The sequence below is a fragment of the Heterodontus francisci genome, chromosome 23, assembly GCF_036365525.1.
Source record: "Heterodontus francisci isolate sHetFra1 chromosome 23, sHetFra1.hap1, whole genome shotgun sequence".
Lineage (NCBI taxonomy): Eukaryota > Metazoa > Chordata > Chondrichthyes > Heterodontiformes > Heterodontidae > Heterodontus > Heterodontus francisci.
This window is the reverse complement of record NC_090393.1, coordinates 35,447,488-35,473,620: the sequence shown is the minus strand read 5'-3', so window position 1 is coordinate 35,473,620 and position 26,133 is coordinate 35,447,488. Positions and strand designations below refer to the sequence as shown.

Below are 26,133 nucleotides of genomic sequence, written 5' to 3'. Positions count from 1 at the left end.
CCTTCAAAGCAACAAATGGACAGTACATTTCATAGTTAAAAGAAGAAACCCAATATAGGGGTAGATTTTCAATTTGCTGTTCTGATATTGTTTTTTTTTATTTAGAGATACAGCACTGAAACAGGCCCTTCAGCCCACCGAGTCTGTGCCGACCATCAACCACCCATTTTATATTAATCCTACACTAATTCCATATTCCTACCACATCCCCACCTGTCCCTATATTTCCCTACCACCTACCTATACTAGGGGCAATTTTTATAATGGCCAATTTACCTATCAACCTGCAAGTCTTTGGCATGTGGGAGGAAACCGGAGCACCCGGAGGAAACCCACGCAGACACAGGGAGAACTTGCAAACTCCACACAGGCAGTACCCAGAATTGAACCCGGGTCGTTGGAGCTGTGAGGCTGCGGTGCTAACCACTGCGCCACTGTGTCGCGCTGTGCTTGTGATAGAAACTGCCCAATTTTTATTTTCTGTGATTTGAACAAAGAACAGTACAGCACAGGAACAGGCCATTCGGCCCTCCAAGCCCGTGCCGATCATGATGCCTGCCTAAACTAAAACCTTCTGCACTTCCGGGGACCATATCCCTCCATTCCCATCCTATTCACATCCTATTCATGTATTTGTCAAGATGCCTCTTAAACGTCACTATCGTACCTGCTTCTACCACCTCCCCCGGCAGCAAGTTCCAGGCACTCGCCACCCTCTGTGTAGAGAACTTGCCTCGCACATCCCCTCTAAACTTTGCCCCTCTCACCTTAAACCTATGTCCCCTAGTAACTGATGCTTCTACCCTGGGAAAAAGCTTCTGACTATCCACTCTGTCCATGCCGCTCATAACTTTGTAAACCTCTATCATGTCGCCCCTCCACCTCCGTCGTTCCAGTGAAAACAATCCGAGTTTATCCAACCTCTCCTCATAGCTAATGCCCTCCAGACCAGGCAACATCCTGGTAAACCTCTTCTGTACCCTCTCCAAATCCTCCACAACCTTCTGGTAGTGTGGCGACCAGAATTGCACGCAATATTCTAAGTGTGGCCTAACTGAAGTTTAATAATTAGGAATTAATAATTAGGCAGTTTCTATAACCAGTTTCAGACCAAGATTGGAAGAATACACTGTCTCTCTCTGTTTTCACTACTCCATTGGTCACAAAAGAACAAAGAACAGTACAGCACAGGAACAGGCCATTTGGCCCTCCAAGCCTGCGCCGATCTTGATGCCTGCCTAAACTAACACCTTCTGCACTTCCAGGGCCCATATCCCTCTATTCCCTTCCTATTCATGTATTTGTCAAGATGTCTCTTAAACGTCATTATCGTACCTGCTTCCACCATCTCCTCCGGCAGCAAGTTCCAGGCACTCACCACCCTCTGCGTAAAAAAAACTTGCCTCGTACATCCCCTGTAAACTTTGCCCCTCGCACCTTAAACCTATGTCCCCTAGCAACTGACTCTTCCACCCTGGGAAAAAGCTTCTGACTATCCACTCTGACCATGCCGCTCATAACTTTGTAAACCTCTATCATGTCGCCCCTCCACCTCCGTCGTTCCAGTGAAAACAATCCGAGTTTTTCCAACCTTTCCTCATAGCTAATGCCCTCCAGACCAGGCAACATCCTGGTAAACCTTCTCTGTGCCCTCTCCAAAGCCTCCACGTCCTTCTGGTAGTGTGGCGACCAGAATTGCACACAATATTCTAAGTGTGGCCTAACTAAGGTTCTGTACAGCTGCAACATGACTTGCCAATTTTTATACACTATGTCCCGACCGATGAAGGCAAGCATACCGTATGCCTTCTTGACTACCTAATCCACCTGCGTTGCCACTTTCAGTGACCTGTGGACCTGTACACCCAGATCTCTCTGCCTGTCAATACTCCTAAGGGTTCTGCCATTTACTGTATACCTCATATATACAACATATATTTCAATGTTTTACTCAGTTACTGATACACCCAATTATATACTTTATCTATATTAGTTTTAGAATAAAAATCCGCCAACCAGGTTTCTTTAACAAACAACAAAATTGTTGATTTATTATAAAACAAGACTTGTTCAATAAAGCTGCAAAGCTTCTGAACACAGTTAGAAATATGAAAGTATAAATATCTACCCTTCTAAAATAACCTAACAACACTGCCCCCCCCCCCCCCACACACACACACACACACCAGTTAAAGGAAAAAAATAAAGACAAATTGAAAAACTGGTTCTGTAGAGATCAACTTATTAAAAAAAACTTTGGCCAAGTTATTGTCAATTCTTGAAGAAAAAGGATAAGATATGGAATGTTCCAGACAGCCTTTGTTCTGGTGTCTGGGTATACATAGATGGCTGTCACTGGGATCTTTCTGGAGCAGTTCTGTTCAGGAGATGTCAAGGAGTAGTCTTGCAGGCTTTTCGGAAGAATTACTGCATCCATGGTTTCAGCTATCACACTGGATTCTCAGAAGATTTTTCAAAACAGGTAGAAAAGGATGAGTTGGGTTGCTTCTCTCTTAGCAGGCTATACATCAACTGAACCTTTGAACAGTCCAAGCCAAAATCAAAAAGCCAAAACTCCTGACAACCATAAACCGAGTCTCTGTAAATAACTCCAATAGCCAGCAAGGCTCTTTATGTTTATTTATCCCTTTATTGTCTCTTCTAGTAAGTGTTTAAAAAAAAAATCCAAAGTGTCCTACCAGTAACCATTTAAAAAAAAAACAAATCCAGGCATCTCCTCAGTCTTTTAAATGAACCAATCTTCACAATCTTTTAAATACGAATCCTCAAAAAAATATTAATAATGGAAGCACCTTCATGACACCAGCCGCTGATCCACAACATCAGTTTTGCCCCTAGGCAGTGCAGTGATCCCCGAGGACCACAAACCACAAGAATTGAATCCACCAACTGACCCCAATTTAGGAAACAAAACAAGACAAGATTTCACTTTCATAAATTTTACTTTCAAACTCAAACCAAAACCAACATAAATTAAACACGAACGAGCAGTTAAATCACGATCAATGTATATATCTTAAAGGTTTTGTGTTAATTAGCAGATGCATCAAGGAAGGTTCTTAAAATCCGCTGATAGTCTCACCACACAACAAAACCAGGATTTTCTTCAGTTAGGTTTTCAAGTCCAGTCTTCCAGGATGTGGATGTGGAAGTATCATGAAGACCCCACCTGCCAAGAATGAGGCATATTAATTTCATAATACAAACATTAATTTTAAACTGTTGCTGGAATGAAGAAATGACTTATTTAAAGAGATCAGCAGTGGCTGGAAAACATTTGCATACTAAGAGACAGTTGCCTGGTGGCAATAGAACGGCTCCCTGATCCAATTAACCCAAATGGATTTTGATCAAACATTGAATGTATAAGAAAGCCAGCATTCCAGGGTGTCTCTAAGATGGACAATCCAAAAATGCAGGAGTTTGTTACAACAGCTAGTCACATGACTAACCTGCTGGCCCAGGTTTTTGGTTTGAGCTGCTCACAGCACAATTTGGGGGAGATTGCAACTGAACTTGGAAGAAGAGAGCTTCTCTCCTGGCTAGCGCTCGCACTCTCTCTCTCTCTCTCTCTCTCTCATGAATCTCTGGATCCATTGAAGTCACTTAAACCTCAAGAGAGAAAAGACTCCTACATTGGAACAAGTTTTAAAGCGTGCACTGGGTCCCAACGGAATGGCAAGACTTACCAGCAATCAAAGACTCTACATCGAACTCAAAGGACCATAAATAAATCCCAGCTATTGCCTCAAACTTTTCCCCTTTATTCTTTCTACTTTTCTGTCTCTATCTGCATGTGTGTTTATGGCATATGCATGCTAGCATCGCGTTGCAAATTTGGAGTCGTTAACCGAATTAGAGTTTAAAGTTAATAAACTTCCACCTTTCTTGTTTAAATCTAAGAAAACCTGTCTGGCTGATTTCGTTGCCTTACAATTGGAGAGCAGTGAATGAGGATTCACTGAGGGAGGAGGAACTAAAAACGCAGTGTTTTTAAAATTAAACCCTGTTATGGTTAAACCAGGCGAAGGCTGAGAGGGAACCCTTCGACCCCTTTCTCACCTGGTCGTAACAGAAGTAATGATGTCCTATCGATAGCGAGCAATGCACTCTTCCCTGTAACGGGTCGGTCTTATCACTTCTCCAACCACTTTGGCCTTAACCACTACCTTCCTCTCGGCGTGGTTCCACTGATAACTTTTCAGTCACCAAAGACAATGGTAGCAATTTGTATCTTCTAAGGATCAGCTACCAGAAAACAGGTTCCAACTGGAATAGCTTGTCTTTTAACCAACAGCTCCCATGTTTTTCCAGTTCAGCATCCCTAGGAGACTCTTAAAACCAACAACACCCAGCTCTGCAGCTGGTTTCTTATGAAATCCAGACAGCCTTTTGATGGCTTAGCACTCAGTCTGGTGTTTTCTAGACAAGCTCACACAGCTTTTTCCTTTGCTGGCATCCTGTGGAGACTCCTAAACAAACTGAAACTAAAAACTTCAATCACATGTATCTGGTTACAAAAAACTGTTTTCCCCTCAGCCACAAGACTGTTTGATGGTCTAATCTGGGTTTGACCTCCCAGAATTTGGAAAACCCTCAGCCTCGAATCAGGGACCATCTCAAAACACAAGCTGTACAGAACTCAGTTTACACACTTTGAGCTGGATTTTACGCCCCCCCCCCCCACCCCCCGAGGTGGGATCAGAGGCAGGGGGCACAGAGTATTGCAATGGGGAGTGGCGGAGCACAGAGCCCGTTGCCTCCACTTGCCCAGCAATCTTCCCGGGGACAAAATAGGCCAACGACGGCCTTCCCGCCCAGAAGCCAATTGAGACCCTTAAGTGGCCTATTAATGGCCAATTAGGGGCCTCTTCCAGCTGCCACTGGGATCTTACCAGTGGCAAGGGTAGTGCAGCCTCTGCCGCCTTGTAAAATGTGGCGCCCTCCCTGCAGCCTTGGGGGTGTTCCCTCCTCTGTGGGCAATTTGCGACCCATGGAGGATGCCCACTGGGAACGAACTCACCCCCTGGGACCCCCCCCCCCTCGAATCGCAAGACCACCCCTCAGCCCCCCACTAGCCAGGGCCTTCCAGACTGGCCTGGTGACCTCGCCTCACCTACCTCTTCTCCGGTGTTCCAGCGCTGGGCTTTGGTCCAAGGCCTCTGGAGTACCGACTATGGCCACCGCTCCCGTTGGTGCTGTCAATACTGCTGAAGCAGTCGGCCCTCTGATTGGTCAACAGCCCATGGAGGAGGGATCTCCCTCTTTAAAGGGATGGGGATCCCGCCTCATGAAATTTGCATTTAAAAAGACTGGAGGATCGCTCCAGGGAGCCTCAAAACTGCAGAGGCGGGATTCCCCCCACCTTTTTGGCCTGGAGCCGGGAGCCCCACCTCCTACACACATTCCAGCCTGAAGACTCCTTAACAGCAACAAGATTAAAAATCTACCTCAAAGTCTTACCCTTGCAAGTTTTAATTTTTTTTAACCTTCTTATTCTCAGTTTCCGCTTGCCAAGAGGGCAACTTAATGCCTGGCTCCAGTTGCCTTCAATCCAAATTGTGCTCTAGCTTGTTGCCAAGAGACAACATAGGCCCCAGGGTGATGTTTCACCCTCATATTTTCCACCTTCACCACTGTCTCCCTCCCCATTGATATCAAACAGGTCAGGAACTCAATGGAGTAGACATGGCAGCTGCATCCCACGACTAGTGCTTGAGTTCCATGATGCTGCACTCTGTTTCCTGTACGTATGTTTTCCTCCAGCCCATAAGGGGCAACTCATGAGGACCTTTGGAGTTGATAGTATGGTACAATATTGCTTTTACTCAAACCTGCTTCACAAGATTGATGTAGATTATAAACAGCAGCACAGACTAGTTGATTCGAATGGCCGATTCTGTGCTGTATACTGTATGGAACTCTATGTTTGTATACTTGCAATCAGGTTTCTGCGGCAGTACTGAAACGGCTCTTATCAAAGTTACCAATGACATCCTATGTGACAGCGACAAAGGTATACCTACCTCCCCCCCAGTCCTTCTCGACCTGTAACCTTTGACACGGTTGACCACACCATCCTCCTCCAACACCTCTCCATCACCCAGCTGGGTGGGAGTGCACTGGTCTGTTTTCATTTTATCTATCTAATCGTAGCCAGAGGATCACCTGTACTGGTGATTCCTGCTCTCACACCGTTACCTCTGGTATCCTTCAAAGATCTATCTGTGGTCCATCCTGCTTCTCATTTCCATGCTGTCCCTTGGTGACATCATCCAAAAACACATCAGTTTCTACATATATGCTGACCACAGCCATGCCCTAACTCACACCAAGCCCCGTTCACCCATCGCCCCTATGCTCACTGATCTACATTGGCTTCCAGTTAAGCAACGCCTCAAATTAAAAATTCTCATCCTTGTTTTCAAATCCATCCATGGCTTCACCTCTCCCTATCTCTTTAATCTCCTCCAGCCCTAACAACCCTCCGAGATATCTGCGCTCCTCCAATTCTGGCCTCTTGAGCATCCGTGATTTTAATTGCTCCACCATTGGTGGCCATGCCTTCAGCTGCCTAGGACCTAAGCTCAGGAATTCCCTCCCAAAATATCTCCGCCTCTCTACTTTTATCCTTTCAGATGCTCATTAAAACCTACCTCTTGGACCAACTTTTTGGTCACCTGTCCTAATATCTCTTTAATGGTTTGGTGTCAAATTTTGTTTGATAACACTCCTGTGAAGCACTTTGGGACATTTTACTATGTTAAAGATCTATATAAATACACGATGTTGTTTGGGATTGCCTTAAAATCTGGATGTTTATCATGGATTTACCATTTTGTGTTAAAGTCGATACTGTTTGTTTCACTGAAGATTTTCATAGGAAAGAACTCAGCAGCTTCAAATTCCAACTAATATGTTGGCAGCCTGGAATAAGATGACTCTTGAAAAGACTGGAATCTGGGAAGGGAAAAGAAAAAACTTGCTCTGGGTAGAAGGATCATTTGTGGCTGTGAGGAGACAGTTTGAAGTGTGCAGAACAAGATCGTTGTGAGCTGAAGATAGGAAAATGCTAAAGGGAGAGCTTGATTAGTAACCAATAAAAATAGATATTTGTAGCATGTGCAAAAAAAGCCTCCCAGGGACTTCAAATATCTGCAGTGGACAAGACAAAATCTGAGTTTGTGGGGTTGGTTTTCAACCTGCTGCCCAGGCATAAAACTGGTGCTATGGTTTAGCTGCCCATTATAGGAACCATCTGATTTTCACATCTTTCGGATGATACGTTAAACAAAGGCCTCATCTTCCTTTTCAGGTGGACGTAAAAGATTCCACGGCATTATTTAGGAGAAGAGCAGGGGTGTGCTCCCTGGTGTCCTGGTCAATATTTATCCCTCATCCCAAAACCTTCTCGAGGGCAATTAGGTTTGGGCAATAAATGGCCCTTGCCAGCGACATCCACATCCCATAAACAAATACAAATTACCTAAAAACAGATTATTGGGTCATTGTCACATTGCTGTTTGTGGGAGCTTGCTGTGCACAAATTGGCTGCTGTGTTTCCCACATCACAACAATGGCTACACATCAAAGCTGCTTCATTAATTGTCAAGCGCTAAAAGACATCCTGAGATTGTGAAAAGATCTATCTAAATGCAAGTCTTTTTTTTTATTTATTGATATCGATGGAAATGAAAGTCAGACAGTTTCTCTTGGGTGGAATGTCAGCATCATCAGGAGATCAGGTGGCAAGTTGAAGTCTACTCCTGTATGTTCCTCTGTTACAAATATGCATAAAAACTTTGTAGGATCCGTAAAATGGTCTTTTTATCTTGTCTTGCGGGAGGGTTGGCAAGGAGAGGATGTTATGGGACTGTTTAATCTTATTTTTGTACTTTCTAGTTTTCTTTATTTCTTTGTCAGCATTGTTTAGCTCATCGCCATCTCCATGGACACTGTCAGTGGTGCACCATAATTGAGCTGCCAGGAGCAGAACAAAATGAAGGGGTCAACTTCTCCCAGTTGACCTGTCTGAGACTGGCAAGGCTGTTTCACTTGAATAAGGCCCACTGTGATTTACATGTTATGTGTGCATTCATCCAGACTAGGAATAAAACTCGACGAGTCCCAGCTGAGAGGTCCAGTGCTCCAACATTATATGGCTTTCAGACGCTCACATATTTAAGTTGTATTTAACTAGATATTATGTCGTTAAAATAGATGGGGAAGAGGATCATCATCAGCTCCAGTGACACATGTATTTAATAGTTTTCTTCTGATAACGTTTCGGTCTAAACAGTTCAAACCTATACTGTGTTCATAGATGTGAGAACCTATAATCTGTACTGTAACCTAGAATAATAATTATGCTTTCGAATAGTGTTATGTTATATAATTTTTCCATATATTTTGTACTTAGCAGCAACATATAATTGTTTCACTTATGCTGGGCTTTATCCAAATCGAAACATAACTTCTCCCATGTCGGTGAGATACAAGAATAAAATGATCTCCCTCATTTCTAACAGTGCGACTTTGGATGTAATTAAATGGGATGAATTTCAAATATCAGGATTAAAATAACCTTTATTGTGTAGTAATGTGATTTGTACAAAGATCGAGTGTCAAGCATAATGGATACACACCATTGGAAGAATACTGCTATACTATAGAATGATATCTTTAACCTTAATAACAACAGGAAAAGAAAGTGTACAACATAATAATAATAATAACAACAACTTGCATTTCTATAGTGCATTTAATGGAGTAAAATATCCCAAGGTGCTTCCCAGGAGTGTTATTGAACAAAATTTGATACCAAGCTAGCTAAGGAGATTTTAGGACAGGTTTTTAAGGAATGAGGAGAGACAGAGATGATTAAGGAGGAAATTCCAGAGTTTAGGGCCTAGGCAGCTGAAAGCACATCTGCCATGGTGGAGAGTTTGGAATAGGGGATGCAGAAGAGACCAGAATTGGAGGACCATCGAGATCTCGGAGGGTTGTAGGGCTGAAGGTAGTTACATTGATAGGGAAGGACTAGGCCATGGTGGGATTTGAAACAAGGATGGGAATTTTAAAGTTGTGTTGTTACTGGAACAGGTGCCGGTGTAGGTCAGTGAGCACATGGATGATAGGTGAATGGGACTAATATGGGCAGCAGAAATTTGGATCAGCTCAAACGACCAGCAGTACATTGGAATAGTCAAGTCTAGAGGTAACAAAGGCATGAGGATTTCAAATGAACTGAGGCAGGAATGGAGTCGGGCAATGTTATGGAAGGTGGAAGTAGGCAGTCTTGTTGGTGGCGTGGATATGTGATCGGAAACCTTGCTTGGGTGAAATACGACATTAAGATCACAAACATACAATCATGTACATCCAGCCTAATGCCTCCTCCCTGTTAATCCTTGAACTGTGTCAGCCTAGTTCTCTGAAACTGCAGTACCTTACAGCAGTTGTTCTTTTCAAAGCATGGTTACTCTGTGGAGTGCAGGAATGACAGTTGGAAGAGGTACAGCAGAGATGCTGATGAATGGATATGATAGCAGCCTGTGATGTCCATACAGGAGGGTTTAATCAGGCTGTTTTTGTACTGTGGTTCTTGAGTCATTATGTAGTTGGTATATATTGTAGTTTGATTCTTGCCACAATTCTAAATAATTCAATGAATAAGAAAGAAAGTGCCAGGGATTCAAAAGACTGTGATACTAACCTGAGCGTGTGGAGAGGCAGTTAGACACAGCAGTGTCTTTGATTGCTTGTCATATTTGATTTGACAATTATAGTGTATTGAAAGCTTTATAAAGCTATTAAGTGCATGTTGTTCTGCTATCATCTTAAGACAATTTAGAAGATTAACTCTAAAAATAACTTATCCATGTGCTTCACATCGAGAAGAAAAAAATAGCCATCAGAAGATAACAATATCAAAGCATTCGGCAACAGGTTAATGTTAACCTCTGCTTTTAAAGAGTTTTTTTTTTTGCAATCACTGGGTTGAGTAGGTATGCACAAAATGTTCACTCTGCCATATGATTCAGTGAGTATTTTAAAAGGACAAATTCCAGTGGCTAGTCAGACAACTGGCAGCTGACTAGAAAAGATGACATCAACACCTAGAAAAAGTAATTTGTACTTCCAATCCCAACTAATTTAATTACTAGAACATGTAATGGTGGCTGAGTTGAGGTCTGTAATAGCATTTTGAAGCTGGGATTCTTTTAATGAAAATGGGAAAATATTTTTGTCATGAAAAATTACTTCCTGAGAAATCACTGCATTTATCAAAGCCATGCATTCCTGCGGATCATTAATCACAGATAAATCAGACAGATTTTTTTCGTTCAAAGAAGAATTTGCAAGGATCATCACAGGTCTGTAAATAAACCTGCATGATGTTCTTCCCATTTAAACGAATGGAAGAAAAATCCAGCAGGTTTTGTAAATGGCTTGTGATCCTCCCCAGTCGATGTTCCTTCTGCACTTTCTCCAGGTGACATGCAAGGTTCGAGTGGTAGAGATGGAAATCTGCCCCATCATTTTCCGCACATGTTGTGAACACTAAAAACAGTATCACTCGGGTCTGTTCAGGGGAAGAGATATTTACATTACTGCCGCAAAGTTTGAATTTCTTATTTAATTTAGTTAAAATAACCGATTGTGTTTTTGCTCTAAGATCAAACTGGTTGTTTGTTTAAAAAACAACATTTATATAAGGCCTTTCACTGCCTCAGGAAGTTCCAAAGCACTTTACAGCTAATAAAATATTTCTGAAAGATAGCCACCGTTGTCCTCTTCTTCTTGGGCAGTCCCTCGGGAACAAGGATGACTTTCTTCCACTCCAGGGTTGCGGGTCCTTAGTAACTGAATAATCCAATTTGGATCCGCACACTCTGACCCAGGTGGGGCTGGTGGTGTTCGGTGAGGCGAGTGAATAGAGTGCTCGATCTCCTTCTGCTGTTTGCACTTGGTCGCTGCCTGGGCATGTCAACATTGTTCAAACTGGCTGGCACCTTCGCAGATGCTTCTTCTCCATTTTGGGTGGTCTCGGGCAAGAGATTCCCGTGAATCAGGGAGATGTCACATTTTCTCAGGGAGGCTTTAAGAACATCCTTGTAGTGTTTCCTCTGCCCTCCTGGTAGCCTCTTACTGTGACGCAGCTCGGAGCAGAAAGTTTGTTTTTGGAGTCTTGTGTCGGGCATGAGGACGATGTGGCCTGCCCAGCGTAACTGACTAGCCATGACCAGTGTCTCAATGCTGGGGATGTTGGCCTGAGAGAGGACACTGATATTGGAGCACCTGTCCTGCCATTGAATTTGCAGGATCTTGCGGAGGCACCGCTGGTGATATCTCTCCAGGGCTTTGAGATGTCTGCTGTACAGTGGCCATGTTTCCGACATATTACAGGTAACACTGCGGCCCTGTAGACCGTGAGCTTGATGCCAGGTTTAAGGTCGTTGTCATCAAACACTCTTTTCCTCAGATGACCGAAGGCTGCGCTGGCACACTGGAGGCAATGCTGAATATCATCGTCGATGTTTGCCCTTTCTGAGAGGAGGCTCCTAAGGTATGAGAAGTGATCCACATTATCCAGTGGTTTGTGGTGGATATTGATAGTCAGAGGGCAGTGTTGTGCTGCGGGAGCAGGCTGGTAGAGGACCTTTGTCTTCTGGATGTTTAGCTTAAGGCCCATTCTCTCATACGCCTCCGTGAATGCATCAATGAAGGTTTGAAGCTCACTGTTGCAATGTACAAACCGCAGCCGGTAATTTACGCTCAGCAAGGCTCCTCAAACTGCAATGAGATAATTGCCAGGTAATCTGTTTTAGTGATGTTGGTTGAGGGGTAAGTATTGACCAGGACATTGGGGAAAACATCTCTGCTCTTCAAATAATGCCATAGGTTCTTTTACATCAGGCTGAGAGGGCAGGCAAAGCCTTTTGTTTATTTGATTTCATTAGCAGCACTGTTACTTTGCTGTAATATAAACTGGTTAGTTCCATTGTGAAGAATCGTATCTTAGACACTGACATGTAAAGTATTCATGACTTCCATTGTACTTGTGGCACTTGTTTTCTTTGTTAATTATATGTCAATGAATTTCTTTTGAGTTTGTCTTGAGAACTTCTACATTAATTGGCTCTCATTGCTTAACTTGGCACTTTTATTCAAATTGGACACTTTCTTGCCCACATTCTTGCCAGTGAGGCAAACTATGAACACTGTGGTGAACAGCTTTGCAACTTGCTTCTGCAGGGGCTAAACATTTTGTTTAGCAATGAGTTGCGCTCCTGACCCAGAGAGAACATTTTGCCATTCCCTCACATAGCCCACAATGAACTATAGGGCCTGGACAATGGAGCAGGTATTCATGACCTACTTTCCACACTCTCGCCAAATATTCATACTTCTCAACAGCTGGCTTGCCCCATGAGTGTCATTTCTTACTTTTATGTGTCTGTTAAGGCTCTGTGCATCTGATTGGCTGCTCAGTTGAACATTCACAGAATCACAGAATTGTTACAGCACAGAAGGCGGCTATTCGGCCCATCATGTCTGCACTGGCTCTCTGAAAGAGCAACTCACTCAGTTCCATTCCCCTGCCTTCTCCCTGTAACCCTGCACATTCTTCCTTTTTCATATAACAGTTTAATTCCCTTTTGAATGTTTCAATTGAAACTGCTTCACTTTACTCCTAATGTATTCCTGTAAACCTGTGAGTGCCCTTAAAATGGAGGGGAAAACCCATTAATTTAATGCACTGTTTTGCATTTGAACAAATTAAATCCTAAAAAGAGAAAATAATACATCTTTGCTTTTACATATTGTTATGGTCAAGTTGAGGAGGGAGGGGGGGGGGGGATCACAGTCGCCCCTCTTGCCCTTCCTCTTATTTGACTGCAAAAAGGCTTATTCCTTTTAAACAGTGGTTGTACTTACCACCTCAGTGAGGTTTTTACCTTTTACCTTAAATGTGATAGTGAAAGAACCAATCGGACTGGTATTCTTGAGTTCAAACAAGAAAGAGGTCAGTTTATTATACTCAACAAGCTAAACCCAATCTAAAATAATAATAAAAAAGCTACCCATTCACGCACACTTTCACACAAGGATCACACATACACAAATAGATTACAAAGTGGAAAGTAGGTTTTTGGTTGGATTAAAGTCCAGAATAAATGGAAGTTAAGTACGCAGTATGAGGTTGGATGATTCGGTGGTCTTCCAGCTGGAGTTGTATTCTAGAAGTCTTTGGCTGGTCAAAATGCACTTTGTGGTTGGCCCGCTTTGCTCAGGGTTTTCTTGGAAGAAGAATTGTAGGTGGCTCTGTTCCCCTGGTCTCTAGCTGTAGCAGTCTGTAGGGTTGGAGGGTCCACAGATGCAGACAGTCTTCAAACTTGTTGTTTTCCAGAGAGAAAGGGAGGCACACAGCCTTCTCTGCTGCTATCTCAGTTACTGCTTGTCTCTTTGTGTAACAAAACTCCCAGTTTTTTCAGAGATGGACAGACGGTCACATGACTGCCTCAGGGTATTCTCTGGATACTTGTAATGAGATACAAGGTTCAGAATTGGCTCCACAGGCCCCAGGATACCAATATTTGCACTCAGAGGAGTTTGCTTTTTCAAAGTCAATGTGTCAAGATTGCCTTAACTGCCATGCTAATGAAGCAATCCTAGGTAATTCAATTACTTAGAGCAAGCCATTGTTCTGGGTCCAGTGCTTCTCAGACTTCTGGTTCCGGTTGGGCCTTAGAATGTGCAAAGATGTTTCAGATGCAAATTGTGGTGGCCGTCTTGGCTGCCAGTTTTTTAAAAAGTTAACTGTTGGATTTTGTCCATTAAAAATCTAATGTAAATTTCCACCCGATTAATTAATATTTCTTGTTTGGCATATAGTGTTTTCTTGACACTTATGTTATTGAAAACACTGAAGGAAGTCAACTCTTAAAGTACAAAATCAATCAGTAATTGTTGGGGCAAGGATGTTTCATCGGAAATTGCTTCAGAAATGCTTAACAATTCAATTTTCGTTACAGAGTTGATGGCGCTTTTTATGAGATCATGCAGATGGACTTCGAAATGGATAACTTCAGCAGTCTGTCAGTGACTCGCCGGATCATGTGGCAGGTGGAATATCCTGGGCAGACCTCACAGATAGACCAGGACAAAGCTGTGTCAGAGCTGCACGTCAGTCAGAGGGACATTACAAAGATTGTACCTCTTGCTATGGTAAGAGACTTCAAATTGGAACGATTTGCCTTTGTTAGAAATCTTGTAATATTGTGAGTAACGTGATTTGCACAACACAGTGTTCAGCCATACCTCTAATAATTTTTGAGCGTAAACCTTGTAATATTCAGATCTTCATACAAGTATTCCAGTTAGGATTCTCTACAGTATTATGTTTTATTTGTACTTGTTTTCATGCATTTCCCAACTCTCTGATGAGACAGTGATGTCTTAATGAACGTGAGCTTGTGTGTCGAGACTTTATCGATATGGAGGTCCCAATAAAGGTTATTTCCTTGGTAAATTGTGACAATTGTAAGGTAAACTGTCCAAGAAAATTGTAACAAATCATTTTCATCAGGAATGAAAGATGCCATTTTAGCAAGAATCACTAAATATACAAAATAGCACAACCATTGTTTATCATCAGATAATGTGCAAAGGAGTGACTTATTTCTCTAAAATGTTTCTCTGGAAAAATGTTTCCCTACTAACCAATGATGATAGAGCCCTGCTCCAAAGTGAAAGCCTTCAAAGTGAAAGGCCTCTTCTTGTTTGATAGAAATGCTTGTGGCTGTACTCTTAATAGTGAGAATGAACCAGTAACGTTCGAGTGATTTGTAGAAAACAATTTCATGTAAGGCTTGTGAATAAAGTATGAAGGTTCATGGAATTATCAATAAGCTAACTGGACTGAAATTTGACTCGATAGTAGAGCACAGGGATGTTGACTAATGGAAGGAGTTCTGTCCAGGAGTAATGGCTAAAGGCGTCTGGGATCTATTCTGGTTGTCCAATAGTTTGTATGGTTAATAGTGATATGGCAGATGATTTTAATATTACAAAATTTACTAGTGCTGTGAAGCATTTTGGCCAGTTTAAGTTTTAGACAGATCATAGATATGTAAAACAGATTCCTGGATAAAGTAGTTAAAAGGGAAAGAAGGCAAGAGGAATACATTCTGTACAAACTACATCCCATCGTTCTTTTTAAGAAAAAGAATAGAATCGGGTTGATCTTCTAGATGGTGGGATTTATTGTAAAAATATGGAAAGGCCAGGAAATGTAATAAGTTATTCCTTTTACTTGATGGCATCCCCACCTGATTAGAAATTCTTTGGCCGCCAACTTAGTGTTCTTGCACAAAATGTGTGACAGTTTCATTGAAGGTGCAGTTTAGTGCAAATGAAGGTGAATTACATGGAAGCAAAATTTCCTGATTTTCATGGAGGTGATTCCTATAGAAAAAAGAGGAGAACTTACGAATGGAAACAACCCTTCAAAAAGTACTGATATGGCAATAAACCATCTATCATGGTCTTGTATCTGAGGAGATATCAGTGGGTGAGTGATGAGAAAAAGTATAACAGGAAAGCGATGGTCCTAGTCCTACATTTGGAAAAAGTCTTCACCCATTCCCACTCACTGTTCACTCTCAATCATCAGGTTTTTTTTTACGGTGGCCTCTTCAAAGGCAGAAAGTTTCCTGGAACTTCTTTCGTGCAGGTTTGCTCCCTCATGTTATGTGCTACCTTGTGCTTTAAACATCAAGCATTAAGATATTAGAAATTTGGAAAGTGCATGTAAATGTAAGTTCATTGATTGCACACTCATAGTGGGGAGGTATGATTTGAAGGGAGCAAGGGTTGGAGGTAGGCCAACGACACGAACTCTAATTCTCCAACCCTTGCTCCTTCTGAATGTGGCACTATGCTGGAGCATGGGATTGGTGAGTTTACTCTGCAGTGGCTTGTGAAGTTAAGAAAGACTTTTCAAGTTGTCTGAGTGCTTTGCATGGGGCTTCAGTCAAGTTGTGCCAGATTGTAAGGAAGCTCATTGTGCCATGCACACTTTGCCCATCCGTGTTGTATAGGGAAATATGGTGTTGCCTTACCATGCAGATTATCTGAGGCTGGCTTAGATATCACATTGAGCCTTTCTGCCATCTCATTCCACACAACATGGTTGGCTCTTTTATGGGGAAGATGCCTTTTAATGAGAAACCAGGTAACTCTCCGGTTCACTTCTGAAAGGGGAAGTTGAGGGTGCTGGACTGAGGGATTTCCTGTCTCTGATTTACTTATGGCAAAATTAAATCACATCCCAGAAGATCTACACCAGTATTTCTTAGCTTTAAGCAATAACATCATTTTTGTGGATTATTTACAGGTTTGTGGAAACCATTAATTCAGCTATCAGCTCCCTCTCTGAATTATTCTGATGCAATGTATTTTGAACAAACTGCATGCTTTCTGGACAGTCTTCATTAATTTCCAGAGAAAACTAGTGGTTGGGGAACAGATCCAAAACCACTCAATCAGGTGAAAAATTACTTACGCCTGAATACTGCTGTTGGAATTCAATCTTGTATTTCAGTTAATTGTCATAAATACCAAGCTACACTGACAAGATTTGATGACATCATCAATTCCCTTGAGTAGAATAAATCCTTGTAATTCTCTCTGAAGAATCCATTCCTTTACTTGTAATTTCTTTTTAACTGATTAATATACCAGGTAACTGTAGACCAATTGTTTAACATTGATAATGGAATTGATCATTCGGAGCCAACTTGAGGATCTTCAATATGAAAATAACCTAGTAAATGGCAGCTGTCAGAACGGGGAGGTCATTCCTGACTAAAATCCATGACAGCCCAACTGGACGCTGGGAAGTTTTATGATATACTACGTCTGGGGTTTTAATCAAAAGGATTTCTAGAAGGCCTTTGATAAAGATCCACATGGCAGGCTGCTACACAAACCTATCAGTGGGTATTTTAGGGAGAACTTAGAGATTGATAAGCAATTGCTTGAAAGCAGTCAGTTTTAGAGGCATAGGTCGGAATTTTACGCCACCCCAGCGAGCTGGACGGTGGCGTAAAATTGAGCGGGAGGCTCTGGGAGGCCTTCCCGCCTCGCTCCCGCCTCCGCCCCACTTTAAGTGGGCCGGGGGGGGCGAGAAACGGGCCACCCGCCCCAGGCCAATCAAGACCCTTAAGTGGCCCGAGACTCCCCTGGAAACATACATGCTGAAAGATTTTGAACCGGCTAGAGAGAGGCTTAAAGAGATCTGGAAATAAAAAGAAATGTATTTTTTATTTATTCAGTCCCAGGTTATGGATATTGCTGGCAAGGCCAACATTTATTACCTGCCCCTAGTTGCCCTTGAGAAGGTGGTGGTGTGCAGCCTTCTTGAACCGTTGCAGTCCATGTTTTGAAGGTACTCCCAGAATTCTATTAAGTAGGGAGTTCTCGGATTTTGACCCTTCAACAATGGGCAGAATTGTTCTCGTCCCGCAGGTGTGGGCTTGAAGGCAGGACCAGGAGGAATTTCAGAGATATAAGCGTCAAGTCAGCGAGCCGATGTGTTCTCCCATCTGGGCAATCTTCCAGCAGCAGTGGGTAGCCAATCTGCATAATTAAGTGCCCATTCGTGGACTGATTGAGGATGCCCGCCAGGAAGAGGGCCAAGTCCAGCAGGTGCCTGGAGGTGGCTTGCCAGTGGCTGGCCTAGGGAGCCCGCAAGGCTTCCTATAATCACCCCATTCCCACACACACCTCCCCCCCCCCACCCCCCCACTGGAGCTGCAGCCAACAACTGGTCACAGCTGCTACCACTGGTCATCCTGTGGAGGGGTGGCCTGGCAGCTGTGGCCACTGTTTACTTTAGTAAAGAAAATAACTCTTGAGAGGGTGCCTCAAGATGGAGGTGCCCTCGCGTTCCCCTCTCCCTCAGTGACAGTGCCGCCATTGCGATGGTCTGCTATCCTTCCAAGGCTGGAAGCCCTCTGATTTGACCTGCAGCCTCAGGAACCCACCCATTGTTCTTAATTGGCAGCCAGAACAGGGATGGTCCCAGCTCAAGCCCATAATCATAAGAGCATACAACTCCACCAAATGAAGGAGTGGTGATGTCTAAGTCAGGATGGTGCGAGATTTTGGAGGTGATTGTGTTCCCAAGCAGGTACTGCCCTTGTCTTCTAGATGATGGAGATTACGGGGTTAGGAGTTGCGGCCAAAGGAGCCTTGGTGCGTTGCATCCTGTAGATAGTACATACAGCAGCCACAGTATGCCAGTGGTGGAGGAAGTGAGTACTTTAAGCTGGTGAATGGAGTGCTGATCAAGCTGATTGCTTTGTCCTGGGTTGTGTCGAACAATGGGAAGAAGCATTAAAGGGGAAAAAAAGTGAATCGCTAATATGGGGGGATGTAATTTAGATTTGAGATTGAAATAAGACAAGCTGGCACAACAAGCTGGCATGGTGTTCGATGACCTGAAGGGAGGAAAAGCAGTGAAAGAGTCCAGTGATGGGTCACAAGACTGCCCCATGACAGAAGCTGGATTATGTGAGGAGCTGGTAGAAGACTCTGGATTTTCAGTCTTGAAAGGAGCAAATGAAAGAGGATCTTATGTACAAGATGCTAGGTGGAATAGAGAAGGTTAATTCAGAGCATTCTTTCAAATTAAATCATGAACATAAAACAAAGGGACATTTTGCAAACTATTAAAAGGTAAACACCTCGATATGTAATTATATATGAAATGGTCTTCTGAGTAGTATAGTGTAACAAAACCTTTAAATGCATTTTTGACACAGATGGATGCTGTGATTTTGGGACTCTATGGCTGGAAATTTCCAGTAGTGGGGGGAGGTCCCGTCAACCGCCAAAATGTCAGGGCGAGCCTGCTTTCACCGGGCCTGGGAGCCACGCCAGGACTTTACGTGGCCAGGCCCTTAATTGACCTTGGGCGGAACTTCTACCCCTCTGAAGCAGGAAGTCCCACCTCCAAGAGCTGCCAGCCAATCAGCGGGCCAGCACCCAGTTTCAGCAGCAAGAGGGACGCCGGCCCGGGGAAAAAGGTAAGTTTGTGGGGCCAAGCCCGGGGACAATTGGCCGGGCCCTGGCGAGGCAAGAGTGAGGGTCAGTTTTGGAGGTGGGAGGATGGTGTTGTGTAGTGGGGGCGGTTGGGCCATGGGAGGGGTCCTCTGTGGGGCGCAAGCTGCCCAATCAGGAGGGCAACTCCCTAGCTCACAACGAGGCCACCAGGTTTTACCTGGCGTCCTCCTGGGGGAACTCAGCTGCCTTCCAGCCACTGGTAAAATACCCCTCCCCCACCCCACTACCAGCCCACTCCTGTGTGGTGGGGGGTGGCATAAAATTCCAGCTATGTTTCTATGAAGGAATCAGCTAAATGGCCCAACCAGCCATCCTTACTTGTACTTTGTGAGATCCACTGCCTTCTCTTCAAGCCATATCCGCCATAAGGTGGCACAACTAATGCTTGGAATCCTTCTGGTTTGCGCCACCAACACTCTGTGTGGTTCAAATATTTGATTTGATATTTTCTTAATGCTTATTACATACTAGTTGTCATCAGCTGCAAACAAGATGTCCTCAGTAGCAATGAGAAACCAATAACAGACAAACTACAGTCCCCACAAAACAAATAAATTAGAATATGTAATTTTTCCTGTTTATCTTTTATGCTGCTTTGAAGTCAAACATTTGTTTTTTTAAAAATGGCAATAATGTACAGCCAAGTGCAAATTTAAACAGTAGAAGCAATCACTTAATTATGTTTAAAGAGAGCTTTAATTCAGAAGTTTCCCGTGCCTTCTAAATTACATTTTATAATGTCGAGTTGGTGCATTTGATTTTTGTCATTAAACGTGCAAATGTACTTGTGATGCAGATGATGCTACTTTTCAACTGGGTGCAGATGCCTGGAAGAGGTCAGAACTTTGGCAAAATATACACATGAAAAGATCAAATGTTCTGGCAGCTAATACATTGAGAACTTTGTGTAGCCACTCTGTGATTGAACGCTCTGTGTGCAACTGTAAAAATGGACATGTAATGAGGAATGTAGCAACAGGAGTGTGTTCGTGGCCAGAGATGGGGTTGGGCCTGGAGGGCTCGTGCAGGGTTTGCTCAGCAAGCACTGTTGTTCTGATGATCATTTCATTAGTGTTTGAGTGGTTGCCTACAGGAAAAAGAACAGATGGACTTTAAACAAGAGCAAAATCCTATCACAGGTCCTTGAAAAACAATTTAATGTTTGGCCAAGGACTCATCCATCTTCTCATTCCCTTGAATTAACTAAATAGACAGATTCTGCCTGTAATCAATAGGGATGCAGAGAAAATGACCCTTCCTTTTCATTATTGGTCCTGATCAGATGAAATGCTAACTGGAGCAAGAAGACAAACTACACCTTCTTCATACTAAATGTTCCAAGAAAATGACTGTGTGCGCCTGCATGGGGCATTGTTCAGGTCTGTGTGGGTCACAATTCAGTTTTTGAACAACATATAGCTGAACTCTCAAGGTCCAGTTGTACATGTGGGTCAGAGTCCGGGTGTTTTTATGGGTCAGTATCCAGGTCTGTGTGCGTCAGTGTCCAGGTCTCTGTGTGGGTCAGTGTTCTGAGTCTCTGTTTGCGTCTGTGTCCGGGTCTGTGTGTGGGTCAGTCTCCAGGTGTGTGTGTGCATCAGTGTCCGGGTCTGTGTGTGTGTCAGTCTCCGGGTCTGTGTGTGTGTCAGTGTCCGGGTCTGTGTGTGGGTCAGTCTCCAGGTGTGTGTGTGCATCAGTGTCCGGGTCTCTGTGTGGGTCAGTCTCCGGGTCTGTGTGGGTCAGTGTCTGGGTCTGTGTGACTCAAGTCCAGGTGTGTCTTCGTGTTCAACTCTGTGAGTTAAGTGTACAAGTCTGCATGAGTCACTGTTCATTTCTGTGTTAGCCATTCACATTACAATAGTGATTACAGATCAAAATGACTTAATTGGCTGTGAAGTGTACTGGGATGTGCTGAGGTCCTGAAATGTGCGATATAAATGCTAGTCTTTCAGTCTGTCTCTGTCTTGCTGCCTGTCTTTTTCTTTCTTTCTATTAGTGTTTATGTACTCATTGAAGTTATGTTCTCTCAAAATGGCAGATTCTACACTACAAAAAGGAATTTGAATTAAATTTGTATCATTCAAAAAGGTCCGAAGCAGACTCCTATGCACCACAAATTACAAATCCTTGACATTCATCCTTTGGTCATTCTCTCTTTGAATTGCCAACCCATCAAAGCTGGAAACAAGTACTAAAGTGTGTAAAAAAAAGGACCACTTTTCAAGTTTTGAGCAAAATCTTACCAAATGACATCAATATCACATATTAGTGAAATTTAAAATTAGGTAGTCGATTTTCCTGTGGCTTTGTACACTGGGAGTCGAGACCAAGGACATTATTCAGGTCAAGCTGGGTGGCATAACTTGACCAAGGTGGTGAAGAGAGTGAGGAGGCAGATGGAAAGGTGTTGGAGGGGAAATGGAGAAGTTGGAATGTGGAAGGAGCATAGGTGGGGTTGGAGATGGAGTGAGGGTTATGGGTGCGGAAAATAGAAGGAGGAGAGAGAGACGGGAAAGAGCTAGAGAGGGAAGGAGAAAAGTGGGGGTGTTGTGGGTTATTGGTGGGTAAAATCTGTGGCCAGATGCTTCTCCTTGTAAGTAGTGTCCAGTTAACATACTGCTCAGTGTTGGGTGAGGGGTTTTAAGGTTGTAGTGAGAATCCAAATATCTACAATCAAATAGGTGGTCTTGAGGCTGGATGTGGAGGTCCAGGATAGTACATAATTTGGGACAAGGATCTGTGACCTCAATGGGGGTTTTCAGCCAAAATGCTGCTCAGTGTTGGGGAGTGGAACTGGGGGCCTAATTTCTCCTCAGTGGTGTAATGATACTTGTCTCTTTGGTCTGTGAGCTATTTTAAGAGTCACAGTAATAGCCGAAGAAAATGTGGATTTTTATTATAAGCTAACTGGAACATATACGTGCAAACAGTTACTGCACGAGCCACATCTAAACACATCACACTCTGTTGGGCAACAACCTCAACTCCCTGGTCCTGTGTGACATGACATCAGTTCCTTTTTCACTTACAGCTCTTAAGGTGGTCTGCTTTTAAGGTGGTCCCACTTCCCACAATATCCCCCTTTTCTCCAAAGATAAAAAGATATGTACAATTATTACTGTCAGGTGAGAAAGGGGTCTAGGGGTTCCCTCTCATTCGTTGCCTGGTTTAACCGTAACAGGGTTAAATTTTAAAATCAACGTGTTTTTCGCTCCTCCTCCCTCAGTGAATCCTTGTTCACTGCTTTCCAATTGTAAGGCAAAGAAATCAATCAGACAGGTTTTCTTGGATTTAAACAAGAAAGGTGGAAGTTTATTATTCTTAAACTCTAATTCGGCTAACAACTACGAATACGTGACGCGACCACGCTAGCATGCATACGCGATAAACACGCACATAGAGACAGAAAAAGTAGAAAGAATAAAGGGGAAAAGTTTGAGGCAATAGCTGGGTTTCTACTTACGGTCCTTTGAGTTCGATGCAGAGCCTTTGGTTGCCGATAAGTCTTGCCATTTCGTTGGGGCCCAGTGCACACTTTAACTTGTTTCAGTGTAGGAGACTTTTCTCTTTTGAGGTTTAAGTGACCTCAGTGGATCCAGAGATTAGTGAAGGAGAGAGAGAAAAAGCCAGACAGGAGAGAGGCTCTCTTCCAAGTTCAGTTGCAATCTGCAGTTTCTATCTTCAAAACTGTCCTGTGAGCACAATTCAAAAGTCCAAGTTGGCCAGCAGGTTAGTCATGTGACTAACCCCTTATTTGGGTACAACCGCTCATGCGGTTTGTGGATTTCAAAGCTCTCGGTGGGAGGGGGTGTAGTGCTGTCTCTTACACCAACAAGATGTGGATCACCATTGCCCAAACCAATCTCTGTTAAATGAATCAGTGAGCATTTCCTATTTTTTCTCCAAGCACTGTCTCTTAGTATGCAATTTTTTTCCCAACCACTGCTGATCTCTTTAAACAAGTCTTCTGTTCACTCCAGCAACAGTTTAAAATTAATATTCATGTGACAAAATTAATGTGCCTCATTCTTGACAGGTGGGGGTCTTCATGACAACAGTATACAATGATGTTGCGGTTTGGACTCACTATGTATGATTAAAACAAAGCATTTTTTACAAGTTGGTAGTTTAACACTGTCTAAAACATACAGGAGGTTTGCTTAATTGTCCCGATCTTGTTAACGTAAACTTCTTCCCAGAGCTGAGCTCATCTTGGTGATTCCTCTGGAGACTCTGGTGACTTGGAACTTGGTTAGCATGTTCTTCCTCTGTGTTCATAGCGCAGTATGTTCATCTTCAGATTTTGTCTTTGAAGGTGTCTGCGATGCCACAGGGTTGTTACATGTAATGTTGTCGTACAGCTGTCTGAGTTGACTTTGATTCCATCTGAGAATCGCACCATTGGGCGTCTGGACCTCGTACGATCTGGGCTCGATGCATATCCTTCCAACTTCTGCAGGATACCAAGTTCCTGACAAATGATTGAGGGCTCAGACCTTCTGTCCTGCTTGCCTGTCGTATGATGCCTTTGCGTGCCACAAGCTTTACACTGGTCCTCATACACCAGACAGCTGTGAATTGGGTGAGTCAAGACACATTTGCCACAAGGCCTAGCAAACCTCTGAGCCATACTGATTGTCATAGCCGCCCCCAATGCTTGTAACTGTTGGTGCCCAGCCATGATGGCCTCAAATTTCCTTCATGGTGTGCACTTTTTTCTTTTCTAGCAGGTCTTTTTGAACCTCTAGTGGGGTAGATACAATTACTAGCTCTACAATCCGTTCTGAGAATTCAATATCTGCAAAATCACAATATTGAGCTTTGTCTCAGCATCTTGCAACAAACTGGTCAATGGACTCAACATGCCTTTGCCAGTAGGCCATATGCTCAAGCCTATGCACTTAGACATTTACCTTTATCTTCAGTTGCTATTCCAGGAATGTCCACAGCTTGCTCAGGTCCTTCTGATTCTCAACTGACAATCCTGATGTATTGATCCGTTGCAGGCCCTCATTGCCCAGTGCAATCTTAATTGTGGTAGCTTGTTTTTCTGGTTTTCTCACTACTTGATCCAGGAAACACAGTTCCATTCACTGTCGAAACAGTTTAAATTCATATGATCTGTCTGACACCTTCCAATCTATAACTGGATATCTAAAAGCCATTGTCTTAATGTTCCTGCTTTTTTTTAAATTAATGTAGGACTTTGTACAGCTTTACTTTTTCACAGGCACACTTCTTTGTTTCTTATTTAGGCAGATTTGTTTTCTGCAGGGCTGTCTCTTTAAGTGTGGGACTCATTTTTTTAACTTAGAATTTTTTTAAGAGGGCTGCAGCTTGCAGTACCAGCAGCTGCCACAACCAGGCTTTCTCATTGTGCTGTGGACCACCAGTGACGTTGTTGATATCTTCTCTCTTTTTGCAGCTTAAACCCTGCCTATGAAGCAAAAAAATGGGAAAACTGAAACAGTAATGGCTATAGCTAGTGCTTTTCAAACTTTTCGACTCACCGCCACATTAGGTGAAAGCTCCAATCTCCTGGCAAATTGCCAGCTGTACTCATAGATTTTCAGCACTTCCTGGGGTCCTATCTGTAACCTAGCTAGTTGCAGTGGTGTGGGGTCTTCTGCCAGCTGCTCTCCTACCAGATCTTCAGCCACTCCAGGTAGGCAGCCTGCTATTCTATGTTCGCTCTTGGTGTGTTCTTCATAAAAAATCAAAGGTTTCCACGATGTAATATTTGGTGGTCTTCATGAAAAATATATCCCAAATGTTGCCACCATGTAATATCGCTTGTCCATTTGGTATGTGAACTATTGTAAGATACATAGGAATGTAAGTAATATCCAAAGAAGTTTTATTATAATTTAATTGGAACATATATATACAAACAGTTACTGCATGAGCCATATCTAAACACATCTCATTCTGTCAGACACAACATCACTTCCTCCGGTGATGTTCACTTACAGCTCTTAAAGTGGTCTGCTCTTAAGGTGGTTCCACACAAGTAGGGGAAAAGAAAGGATGATTTTGAGTACTGACATCCAAAGAACTGGTCAATAAGGTGGGGGGGGGGGGGTTCCAAGATGGTGCTTTGTGTGGGAAATCTGAGTGCTCCTTGGTGGGATGCAAGGTTTCAACACACTGGGAGAGGGAAAACTGTTTCAGATATACCTGGATGATGAACAACATCATATGTTCTTTGTTGTCAAATCCCTTAATGGCGCTATTTCTGCAATCTCCTCCAGCCTCAAAATCTTTGAGATCACTGCGCTCCTCCAATTCTGGTCTCTTGTGCATCCACAATTTTAATAGCTCCACGTTTGGTGGCCGTGCCTTCAGTTGCCTATACCCTAAGTTCTGGAAATTCCTGTCTAAGCCTCTCTGCCTTTCTACCTCTCCCTCCTCCTTCAAGATGCTATTTAATGCGAGTGGTGCTACTGTGAATGACCCTAACTATTTTCCTGCTGATAGATTGGCCATGAGGTCAAATTGTGTTTTTAGCTGTTTATATACAAAATAATTTAGGAGACCTGCATCAGAACTTATAAACAGGAAGGATATTATGGGCTGAATTTTCGCTGCCCCAGGGCAGCAAGCTTGGAGGCGGGGGATCCGGGAAGGTAGTGGGGGGCAATATCAGGACGGTTTTCTGATGCATTGCTGCCATTGGGGAACTTTCCCAGGGGCGGGCTGGGATGCTGAACAGAGGCGAACAGCCAATTTAAATAATTAAGGTCCCCATTCGGGGCGATTTTTCAGGCTCACCAGCATTTCGCTGGTGAAGCGCGCTAGCCCCCACGACCGCCGCTGCGTGGGGATACCACCTCCATAGAGGCGGCCTTCCTGCGGTAGGCTGGGGGCCCATCAGGGCCAGAGGTTCCATCCCCCAAAGCCAGGGCTGCCGGCAGCAGTGATTGCACTCGCAGCCTAGACGCTGCCACTGGAGGGAGTCCCCCTCCGCTCTGAGGGGACCTC

General features: G+C 43.4%; 1 protein-coding gene across 1 annotated transcript in view; it reads left to right on the top strand.

Annotated features, from left to right (window-relative positions):
• The window catches only part of si:dkeyp-14d3.1 (transmembrane protein 132C), a 1,037,882-nt gene that overhangs the window by 676,803 nt on the left and 334,946 nt on the right, over positions 1–26,133 (top strand). The window contains exon 4 of the mRNA XM_068055068.1: positions 14,061–14,253. Within this exon, the coding sequence (XP_067911169.1) occupies positions 14,061–14,253 (193 nt within the window). The remainder of the gene's footprint in view (positions 1–14,060; positions 14,254–26,133) is intronic.